At 39.3% G+C, this 12,416-nt stretch overlaps 1 protein-coding gene across 1 annotated transcript in view; it reads right to left on the bottom strand.

Annotated features, from left to right (window-relative positions):
- The window catches only part of Cfap58 (cilia and flagella associated protein 58), a 99,453-nt gene that overhangs the window by 72,446 nt on the left and 14,591 nt on the right, over window positions 1-12,416 (bottom strand). The window contains exons 6-9 of the mRNA XM_076834354.1: window positions 11,745-11,939; window positions 8,798-8,935; window positions 6,623-6,782; window positions 2,685-2,767 (exon numbers count right to left, since the gene is read on the bottom strand). Coding sequence (XP_076690469.1) covers window positions 2,685-2,767; window positions 6,623-6,782; window positions 8,798-8,935; window positions 11,745-11,939 — 576 coding nt within the window. The remainder of the gene's footprint in view (window positions 1-2,684; window positions 2,768-6,622; window positions 6,783-8,797; window positions 8,936-11,744; window positions 11,940-12,416) is intronic.

Below are 12,416 nucleotides of genomic sequence, written 5' to 3'. Positions count from 1 at the left end.
TGCTAGGGGTGGGAGGATGGGGAACAGGGTTTTCTTTTGGAGTGATGAAAATGTTCTGGAACCAGATAATGATGATGATGGCAAAATATTGTGAAAGTACTAAAATGTACTAAATGTCTCTAATGATAAATGTTGTTAGTATATTTTATCACAATAAAAATTATATATATGTGTGTGTGTGTGTGTGTGTGTGTATTTTTTTTTTAAAGGTGGATGCCCATGTCCCAGCTCCAGCATTTCTGATTTGGTAGATTTAGAAAGGGACACAGGCACCTACATTTTTAGGGGGGGGGGTGGAGTTATGTGTTGATCTCCAGTACCAAAATGGAAACATGCCTCAGGGCTGCCCAACATCCTATAATGTGGGGTGAACAGCTGCCATGCACAACAGGAGGGTCCACCTCCTGGGAAGGGGACATGGGGGAGGTGCAGAGAAAGGGAGGGCCAGACAGAGTCAAAAAGAGGGAAGATGTGATCCACGCAGGATACAGAGATGTGTGGAAATGTCACGGTGAAACCCATTAATTTGTACGATTAATACCAGTTAATGAATGAAAGAAAGGAGGGAGGGAGGGAGGAAAAAGGAGGGGTGGGCTCATCACACTAGCCACAACTGAATGACCCTGCCAGGGACTTCTGAAATAGAGCCTTCATTAGTGTCTGTCTCTCTCTCTCTCTCTCTCTCTCTCTCTCTCTCTCTCTCTCTCTCTCTGCGTGCGTGTGTGTTTGCGTGGTGCTGGGGATCAGACCCAGTGCCTGTGCCTCTTAGGCAGACAATCTACCACTGAGCTGGACCCTCAGTCCTAGGCTTTCTCTGTAGAAGAGGAAAAATTGGCAGCTGTTGGTCATGGCCATATGGACTGGGAAACAGAGAGACAGTCTTCCCTGGGAGGAAGCAAAAACTCTGCAAGAAGTCTAGTGGTGGAGAGAGAAGCCTTTCTTCCCAAGAACTGGTTCCAGGCCAGGATCCTATCACTTCCTGAGGCCCCTGTATCCTGAAGCATCTTACAGTTCCTTCTCAAATCTGTAGCTAACCCAGACTTGCAGCTCGGTCCAAAATCCACTCCCCTCTAAACAGGTCAAATACCTGCCCATAAAACATTGGTTGTGTAATGACATAGAAAACAGAAAAGGTCAACTTTGTTTGCAGGTGTTTGATAGACATTTATTCTGTAAAAGACAGACACTTTGACACAACAATGAAAGAACCACAAAATCTTCATGTTGCTGCCTGTCAAAACTATGTCATTCATTCTTTCAGTGAAGATGGTATTTCAAATCGGTGAGGAAAGAATTTATTATCAATACAGGTTGACTGCATACCTGCAGAGCCCAGTGCTAAGATTACAATGGCCAGGAAAAATAATTAGAAAATACACCCTTCCCTAAAGGAGGAACCAACATTAATTAAAGCAAACAAATTAATGTAAAACTGCTGTTGTGCTACATGTCCTATTGTGACATAAAACCTATTAGTTGTTTACCAATATATAAAAAATAAAAATGAGTTAAATGTTGTGCATGTTAAAAATTAATTTAAAAGCTGGTTATAGTGGTGCACACTTGTAAACCCAGCAACTCGGGAGGCTGAGGCAGGAGAATCACAAATTTGGGGGCAGCCTCAGCAATTTAGCGAGATCAAACGCAACTTATCAACACCCTGTCCCAAAATAAAAAATAAAAAGGACTGATGAGGTAGCTCAGTGGTAAAGCACCCAGGAAGTGCAATCCTCAGTACCAAAAACAAAAATAATTAATTTAAAAATCTAAATCCAATAGTATGATTAATATGTATACATATATAGCTTAACGGAATAATTTCCAGGATTATAGGGGGAAAGAATTTGAATGATTTTCTTAATGAGTGCCTAGCACTACATTTATTCAATTCTGGGAAACCTAAAGGAAAGGAATGATTCAAGTCAGAGTGAACAAAGGCTACTTCTACTGTGATGAGATCCCACTGTCCTGGTCACCCCTGCACACCTGTGGCTTCCCAGGAAACCCTTGGGCAGGAAAGTTTGCCCTAAATCCTTGAAAGTAGTCCATCTAAATGACTGTCAGTGAACTCCTCTGGAAGGAAGGAAGAGAGGGCCCTGCCTTCAATGGCGAGCCTCCAGGTCTTTAGGCTTCCCCAACCCCTCAGCTCTGGACCTCTACAACAACCTCAAGAGACCGGAGGGACAAGGCCCCCAAACAAAAACCTACAACAATCCAGCAGGGATCGACAGAGGAGAGGTTAGACTTTTTCTGTAACTGTCTGCCATTTTCATCCCTAAGCCTTCAAAGTAAAAATCTAATTAGTCCTTGCACTTATAATTTTTGGATTAGCCTAAATTGTAGATTATAGATATTAAACTCAGAAATTTTGATCAACGGCTTAAGATACCAAATAACACACCAGTAATGAAAACAGAATCTGCAAAACACTCTGAAATCCCCGCTGGTTTATATGCTAATTCTCCAAAGTCCCTTTGTGCTCTCCCCTGATAATGCAGTTTCCATTCAGGGCCAGAGAACGGTAGACTGTGAGCAGCTGCTTAGGGGGAAATTGAGCACTATTATTTAGTCTAATCTACCTTTGTTTGCCTCAGAGTTTTCTTTCCCCATTCAACTGGTTGCAGGCAGATATAATAGCACTAAAGAAAGACATTTATTGGCCATTGTTACTGTAACAAACTCACCTTATTTAGTATTTCCCTCTCTCTCAGAAGCTCATCCATGGCTTTCTTATCAAGTTCTGCTTGTTTCTTTGAAGCCTCCACCTCTAAATCGCCAGGGAGAAAAATAATAATAAATGCAGGGTCAGCTTAAGAGAGAATCTGCCAAAGTCGTACAAAAACTGCTTTATGTGTTTGTCTGTAGCTATAAAACCACTATTAGTTGAGTGATATGTGATCTTCATTTTAACTCGGTGAGGAGTCATCCCCCCACACACACTAAAAAGAAAAAAAAAATTGAGGCTTAGACAGATTAAGCCAGATGAGAAGATTCTCAGCCAAGAGGTGACAGGGTTAAGATGAGAAGCTTGGCTTCTCTGACTTCAAAAAGTCCTTGCTCTTTAAATCGTTTTTATGACATCAGTAAGTAGAAAAACAGATAAACAAAAGGGAAAAAAAATATAATTCAACCAGAATCTACTTAAGATTTTGGAATTTCACTTTTTCCTATGAAAATATGCATGTAAATATAAACAAATATACAAACACACACACGCTGAAAGGGAACCATACTAGACATGTTATTTTGTAGTTTGCTTTTATAATTAACAAATATAAGCTAAATGCCTTTCTTTATTGTACACATGCATTACACTTTTTAATAACTCCATGGTTTTTCATTACATAATAAAATGCATAATTTATTTTGCCAAGCCCCCATGACCTTGTTAAAGTTCTTATTCATTTGCTCCTCTAATGGAGGAAGTCCTGGATTTTTTTTTTAATTTCTTTTTTATCTGTAGATGGACACAGTACCTTTATTTTATTTAGTTATATGTGGTGCTAAGGATCGGAACCCAGTCCTGATACATGCTAGGCAAGCACTCTACCACTGAGCTATAACCCTAGCCCTTGGATTTTTTTTTTTTTTTAAGATATTTCTCTCTGACTGCCAAATTTCTTCTAGAAAATTAATAGCAATTTAAATAGACACCTAACCACCACTAGGTATTACCATTCTCTTTGACCCTTGACAGTGTGATAGATTGTTTTTAAAACCAGTATGTTGTCAGGCACAGTGAGTCACACCTATAATCCCAGAGATCTGGGAGTCTGAGGCAGGAGGATTGCAAATTTGAGGCAAGCCTCAGCAACTTAGCAAGATAAGCAATTTATTGAGACCCTGCCTCAAACTAAAAAAATTAAAGACCTAGCTCAGTGGTTAAGTACCCCAGGGCTCAATCCACAGTCAAAAAAAAAAAAAAAAAAAAAAAAACTAGTATGTCAGTATTTCACTTACATTTGCATTTCTGTGATGGACACTAAAGTTGATCATTTTTTCACATTTAATAACTACTTGTTTATATTTCTGTTTTTTCTTATTTCCCACATTTTCTCTAACAGTTTTTTCTCATGAAATTGCTTATCTTTCTATGGATTTTAAGAGCTCTTTATATACAATAAAGATATAAATGCTTTGACAATGTTTTGTCCAATTTGCCTTTATTTATACAGTCTTTTGCTAAAGTGATTTTTTTTTAATTTTCTTCTTTTCTTTTCTTTTTGGTACCAGGGATTAAATCCAGAGCCATGCACCCCTGTGCCTGGCTAAACAGAAATTTTTATTTCACTGAATCTCTCATCTTGGTTTTTATGGTCTCAACATCTGGTATTAACTTTTTTTTCCCAAAAAGTAGCTTTTTGCCATGCATACATTTTCAAAGTAATCCATATGGTATGATTAGTACAAAATACGACCTTATCTCTGATAATACTTTGGGGTATTTTCTGGCCTTTCCACCAATTTTTTCCATTGAAAAAATAATTGATCATGGAAGCTTTATAATATCATAATACATTTCAATATCCACATTTCTCAAAGATTTAAATGGTAATATGATACTTTAAAGTTGTGTTCCCTTGTCATTCTTGGTTTCCAGAAATCTATAGCTATTGTCAACATTTGTTTTTCTGGAGTAACTCTGGAATGTTTTCAAGTTCCACGTAACATAACTCATTGAAATTTAATACTGAAAGTATTAAATGCATGGATGGATTTGGATAGATTCATATCTTTATCATGTTAAGTATTCTTATCCGGAAACTCGGTATATCTCTCCATTTTTCAAGGCTTCTTTAATACCGCCCCCCAGTAGAATTCTGTAGCTTTTATACATAGATCATGCAGGTATCTTGGTAATTTTACTCAGATATTTTATTGCTCTAGTTTCTATTGGGGAAGGGGATTTTCTATCATATATTCTGATTTTTTGACATTAAAAAAAAACAATTGTTGGTATCTACATAGCTTATAACCTGCCACCCTACTGAACTCCTATGTTAGTTCTAGTAGTTTTTCAGTTCATTGTGGGAGAAAATCCTAACACAGGGAGGACCCATGGTTCTAACCATTATGCTCAATGCTGCTTTTGTTTTTGGGGTACTAGGGATGAAACCCAGGGTCTCGCACATGCTAGGCAAGCGCTCAACCACCAAGCTACATTTTCAGCCTGCAATGCCACTCTTTGGTCAGGTGCATCAAAAGAAAGAGATCTCACAGGACTCGGTGGTGCACACTTGTAGTCCTAACTGCTTAAGAGGCTGGGGTGGGATCACTTCAGCCCAGAAGGTCAAGACCAGCCTGGGCAACATAGCGGGACTTGGTCTCAAAAAAAAAAAGAAGGAAAAAAAAAAGTCCCTGAAAAGAAATGACACTGTTAATATCTATGAAATCACCATAGAAGAGAACGTGACAACTTTTATAAATATGACTTCAGGATGAAAGACAGGTTTTGTTCTCAAAGTGCAGAACTATTGTAAGCAAAAATACTGAAATGGAGCCAGGCACAGTGGCGCAAACTTGTAATCCCAGCAGCTCAGGAGATGAGGCAGGAGGATCATGAGTTCAAAGCCAGCCTCAGCAACAGCCAAGGCACTTAGCAACTCAGTGAGACCCTGTCTTTAAATAAAATACAAAATAGAGCTGGGGATATGGCTCAGTGGTTGAGTGCCCCTGAGTTCAATTCCCCAGTACCAAAAATAAAAAACAGAAATGGAAATGTGGGAGTGTTCTGATGGTCACTCAGCCAGTCATGTGCTCTAACAGTTCCATTTTTCTTCTTGTCACCAAAGACATTAGACTGCATAATTGTGCTGGACCATAGGTACCCTGAGGGCAGATGCTCTCTCTCACCGAAAGCCTGCCACAGCCTGCATTCAATTTATTGAATGGACGAATGGAGAAATGAAGATAATCCACAACTCCACCAACTCAATAAAAGATTATTTCCTAATGTTTTAGAAGGAAAAATATCTATACTTCTCAAAGACTTAAATGATAAATATTTCCAGTAATCTTAACTGGAGATTTAGATCTTACCCCAATGGGGCATTGTAGACTTCTATGATTTTATGTATGTTAACTCATTCAGAGCCCATGAGAGGTCAGCAAGACACAGTGTTCCTGTTTCACATGGTCAGAATTCATACCGAGCCTCTGTCCCCAAGTCCACTGCTGTTTCTGCCATACCAAACTTGAGCAGGACACCATATTAGTAATTACATTCTTATCAGAAAATAGTCATTCATCCAGATGATAACACATGACATTTAATAAGTACTTACTATGTGCTGAGTGCTATCTACAATATTGTCCCAGATACTGTTAATGAAGGACATTGATTTTAACGTATCTCCTATCCTTCAAGGACAGAACTGAAAAGTGCTGAATAATATTTTGGGCTGTTTTTACACTGGGACAATAGAACCTGTGGAAGAATTTATTAAGGTAAGAGAGTTAAAGGTATTCAGAATGACGGCTCCTTCTTATTGCTGGTTGCCAGTTCGTTGCCTTGATTTCAATTGGCATGGTTTGTGTTTGTATGCACAGAGCCCTGGGCTGTGCGATGCCATCAGGTCCTAGTGAGATGTACGTTAATAAGCCAAAGCACAAGATGGTTTACCTCTCTCTAATCCCAGGATCTGATTCTTTAGGGTTTCTTTGTGCTGTTCTACTTCTGCCTTTTGCTCTTCGATCTGGTGCAATTTCTTATGGATTTGTTCTCTGACTTTGTTGAGCTTCCCTATGTCAAGGCGCATCTGATGGACTTCTTCCTCTTTGGCCTGTCATTAGTGAGAGAGAAATCAACTAGGACACAAAGTCCATAAAGGGCCAGCAGCTGAATGGGGGCAGAACCAATCAGAGAAGGTCTTCCAGTGTGAGTGCCGGCTTTTTCTATGGGACCATATTAAAACACACGCTGCTGGAGTTTGAGAGAAAGTGAAAGTTCTTTTTTCTCAACAAAATATGTGGCCATATAAAATAAAAACAATGAAAAGGCAGATAAAATCTGGTGCTGTCAGTTACCATCTAATTGCGCAATCAAATAAGAGGAGAATGCTGAACCATGCGTGTCACAAATATATGAATTTTGCATATCGAGGCTGTATTTGACGAGCAATTTTCATGGATTTACAAAGTAGTCTCTCCGAGAAGGTCATTAACATGCTATAAAATATTTAGACACATTCCTTTGGATCCATGGAGTTCACTCAGCCCAATCAGATCCACTAGAGGAGGGGTCTTTCTTCCTCATAATAGGCCAGTCTGTGGGCATACAGACAGACGCATGCAACAGCATACAGACACAAATCTACATCATGGGGAAAAAGGTAGGGAAAAAAAAATCCTAGCAAGGGAAATCTCCATATTTTTTGTTTATGGACCTCAAGTTTTATGGATTTTTACATTTTAAATTAAATTCACTTTAAAATTTTTCTTTTTCTATTAGAAATGGCTAGGAAAGAGTTGGGGATTCTTCTGCAAACAATGATGAGCAATTATCTTGGCTCTTGACAATGAAAAGCCTGAAATGAGCTGTGTATGTTATCCTTGGGGTATTACTAGATACCTAATCCCATTAGGTGTTATCAGATCCCATTAGGTTTAGGATCTGATAATAGAAATAGTCCATCTGTCAAGATGTCCCATTCACCTTATCAAAGGAGAAAATTAATGGCATACGTATTTTTTCCTTTAATTTTCCCACAGAGGCCAATAGAGTATTCTGACTAACATGGTCACTTCATTTCTGCCTCACATACCACATTCTCATAAAGAATTGGTTTCAAGTCAACCCACTCTGGACTGCTTTAAATGTTGCACAACCTTAGACCCCTAGAGGGTTCAAGTTCGTTGACCTTAAGTCCCTTTAATTCTAAGATTTTTCCATTTCAATGGTTATTAATCCAGACCCCACAGTTAGACTTCTGAAAAATCCTAGAGACCTTTCATATTTCTAGCATGCATGCAAAATGAAATTCAGGATGCAAATAAGTGTGTGTGTGTGTGTGTGTGGGTGGGTGTGTGTGTGTGTGTGTATGCATGTATGCACACATGTGTACTTTCATCAGATTCTCAAAAGAAACCATAATTCAAAGATGTTACGGCTTACTGCTCATATCTATAGATTGTTCTTGATAGGCTACTCATTTTATGCCCAGTATGCTAATATAACCAAATAAGGAATCTGAATTTTTTTTTTCAGAATTAAACATAAGGCTGCTCTGTTAATTACAAAGGCATGCAATATGTATTCGAGTATAAAAATGCTATCCAAATCTAATTTGCAAGCATTCTTCAATGAGGGAAAGGAAAACAGGAAACTGTATTGAAATATATATTAGTAGTAAAAATCATGATTCCCCAATCCCAGATATAAATACCCAATAGTGCCTGTCCAGGCCCCAGCCCTCCCACTCCACCTCTCCAGAACAAATCGTAAAATATAATCTGAATTCTTTTCCACTCACGGATGTGAATGGTTTCTAGCTCTCAGCAACTGGTTACTTGTGAGGCTCATTACTGAGATGAACATCTGAGCTTGCTTTGGAAAACATTTGCATAACCATATGACCAATAATCAGGTTTGCAATTTTATAAGTAAGAATGGGAGTTATCAAACTGTCTGCTTCCAGGCATAAAGCAATCACCATAGGCTCACACCTGCTTCCGATGTCCTGGGGCCCTTGGCAAAGCTAACAGTTTATCCGACCCAAGGCTCCAAGTGCAAAGGGAAACCTGTGCTGCAGGTAAAGAAGGTTCCTGCTAGGGAACAGACATGTCACTTAGCATTTACTTTGAGCTCTAAGGCCTTCTGCTGGTTCTCCTGGGACAGCTGCTCACAAGCCAAAGTGTGTTGCTCGTTCTCTTGCTGAAGTTTAGCATTTCTCATCTGGAACTGCTCCAGTTCCTTTGCAGCTCTCTCATTCAGTATCTGAAAGAAACAGAACGAGCTGGTTAATGCTTTTTAATCTGATTACAGTGTCTGCATATACACGCGGGAGGCCCCACAAACCTCCTGGGAAGATAACAGCAATCGAACTTATTTGTCTTCGTAGAAATTGTTCTTTATCCCAGATGAAAACACAAACACACTCAAATATGATGAATGTTAAATGGCCGAGGAAAATGATGCCTTCTAATGAATAACAACACAGTGAGCATGATTTTTTTCCTGAGAGCCTAGGGAAGTCTTGTTCACAGGTGGTGGATAAATATTTTAATGCCTGTTTGCCATTTGGCAGGCTTTGCATACGCAACAATTGCTATAATCATTGCAAATGAGCTAGGGATTCAAACGAGTTTTATCAGCTCTGGGGCTCAGAAGCTGCATCTCCAGAAGCGAATGAATCCTGCTTTGACATGCCTCCAACGTTCTCATGAGCAGACTCGTCCACCACCAACACAGAGACAACTCCCCTCTAATCCAACTTAAGCCAAAACCGTGGAACAGAGTGAAGTGATTCGTATCTACCTGATTTCAGTGTCAGCCGGATATCCCTCGTCCCTACCTTGATCATTCTGAGCAGACATGGATTTATCAAAACAAAGAACTACATCTTAGGAAGTTCTTCTATTGCAGGAATATAAGGGAGGTAGAGAGATAGCAAATGAGCTGAAGGAAAAGGAAGAAAAGAGAGAGAGAAAGAAAGAGTTAAGATCTTCTTCCAAATATAACTCCCATGTATGCAGCAATTGAACACAGAAAGAATTCATCCAATCAACAGATGAATGGATAAAGAAAGTGGGGTATATATACACAATGGAGTTTTATTCAGTTGTAAAGAAAAAGGAAGTCATGTCATTTGCAAGAAAATGGATGAAACTTGAGACCATTGTGTTAAATCAAAATAAGCCAAACAGAAGGTCAAGGGTTGCGTGTTATCTTTCATATGTGGAAGCTAGAGAGGAAAAAGGAAAAGAAAAGTGAGGGAGTGGGAATCTCATGAAAATCAAGGGGAGATCAGTAGAAGAAAGGGAGGTGGGAGAAGAAGAAGGAGGGGAAAGTGCTAGGGAGTGATATTAGCCAAATTATATTGTTATATTGTGTTGTTTGTGCCAATATGTAACAACAAATCCCATCATTATGTACAACTGCAACACACCAATAAAAAATGTGAAAGAAAAACAAACAAACAAAAGTATCCAATCAAGTCCCATCAACAGGCATTAAACAAAATGTAACCAGCTAGGCTAAAAATGAAAAGTTTACATGCATACTAGATACTGCTATGCAAAGCACTGCAGTTTTATTCTGATTTCCAAAAGGCTTTCTCTTAATATTCATGTTCAAAGAAGTTTCCTGATTTTTCTCCTGGAGACTGCACATTGTGTATTATCTATTTGAATTCTGGCTTTATGAAAAATTAATAAAGCGACTGACAAAGAAATGTATTCTGACTTTATTTTATTTTTTTAAGTAGAAATGTGTTCTGTGGCTTTACAATTTTTTAGATACAAATTTTCTGAGGGAAAATGTTTTTAAGAAAAGATTTAATTCTATAAACTGCTTGTTTCATAAATGAAAAAAGCGGCTAGGGACATAACATATTGGCAGAGCACTTGCCTAGCATATACAAAGCCCTGAATTTCATCACCAGCATTGAAAAAAATAATAATAATAAAGAAAATGAGAAAAGACATAAAATTGCCAATATCTGTGTTACCTTAAGTGGCTATAAAAGAAGAAATATTTAAAATAATACAATATTTAATATAACAAGGAGTGAGTATGGTTTTCTAAACTTGAAACGTAAAAATGAACCCATTAAGAATAAAAAATGTTTTGTTCACATAATGGAATACAGTACATCAATGAGAGCAAATGGTGGGCTAGGGTTGTGGCTCAGCAGTAGAGCGTTTGCCTAGCATGTGCGAGGCCTCAGCATCACATAAAAATAAATAAATAAAAATAAAGATATTGTGTTCAACTACAATTAATTTTTTTTTTTAAAGAGCAAATGGTTTCCTGAACTCTGTTCAAGAGGGTTTTCTGCAATGATGTCATGTTCTCTATCTTCACCAAGACAGTATCTACTAACCCAATGTAGCTATTGGGTACCTGAAAACTGTACTAGTGCATCTGAGGAACTGAATTTTTAATTTCACTTAGATTTAGTAAATGTAAGTAACCACAGGTGGCTTAATGGCTACCACACTAGACACTGCAGGTCTATAAATTCATGGCAATTACATGATCAACTCTATAATCAACAGAATAAAACAGCAGTTAGACGCCAAAGAATACATCCAGTATCTATCTTGTTTCTGTGAAGCACAAAGACAGGCAAAACTAATGTCTGCTTAGAATTTAGGACAGAGGTGACCTTTGGAGAGGAAAGTGACTGAGAGAGGACGGTGCGGGGGGCGGGGCTTCTGGGAGCTGGAAATGTTCTGCTTCCTGGGGTGGGTGCAGGTGAACAATGTGTTCAAGTGGTGAAAATGTATTAAGTTGCACACTTGTGACGTATCCACTTTTTAATGTGTACATCATACATCAATAAAAGGTTAAAAAGAACTCACCAACTTATCGGAGCTGGGAAGGGGGAGGAGTACATAACTACCAGGAAGAACCATTCAAACACCCAACTACAAAGTGATGTGCTGCCACCATCAGCAGAGAAAAATGTTGGCTGTTTTCCAAGACAACCCAAAATGCAAAACGGGTAGGAAAGGGAGGCACCAGGGTCGGGGGTAGTGGGTGGGGGATACTAAGGGTGGGGGGGACAGTGCACTCGGCTCACCTTCTGCTCCTTCAGCTGCTGCTCCAGCCGCTGAAGCTCCTCCTTGCTCTTCTGCACGTACTGCTGCAGGGCCTTGATCTCCGACTGCCTGCTGTCCATGTCTGTCTGAATCTGCTTGAGCTCTTTCTCAAGTTTTTCCTTCTTCCGAGACTCCCGGGAAGCTTCATTCTGACGATGCTGGATTTCTTGTTGGAACTAGGGGGTTGGGGGAGGGGGCACAAAGGACAAGGAGCAAAGAGAAGACCCAATCACCAGGGCGGGTCTCAATAGCCACGGTCCCCCTTCTCCCAGGCAATCGGGGCAATCACTTAGCAGTAGCTTTTCTGTGGTAGACGGTCATCCTTGAGCCCTAAAGTTCCAACTTTCAGGAATATTCTGCATCATTCATCGGAGTCTTGCCACCAAAGACCACGGGTGGGCAACGGATCCCCAGAGGATGGTAGAAAATCTACTAAATATAGAAACCCAGTATTCTAGGGATGTTGGACATGGAAAGAATTCATCCAGATCTGCATCAATAGGGACTAAAAAAATATGTAACCAGCTACACTAAATATGAACTTCTGTCTTACATGATCCTGGACAGTGCTAAACAAGTATTAAGATTCCATCTGGGGCCTAGCTTGTGGCTCAGTGGCACAGCACTTACATGGCAGGTGTGAGGCCGTGGGT

This window comes from Callospermophilus lateralis, chromosome 15 (genome assembly GCF_048772815.1).
Source record: "Callospermophilus lateralis isolate mCalLat2 chromosome 15, mCalLat2.hap1, whole genome shotgun sequence".
NCBI classification, from domain to species: domain Eukaryota; kingdom Metazoa; phylum Chordata; class Mammalia; order Rodentia; family Sciuridae; genus Callospermophilus; species Callospermophilus lateralis.
This window is presented reverse-complemented; position numbering and strand designations above follow the sequence as displayed.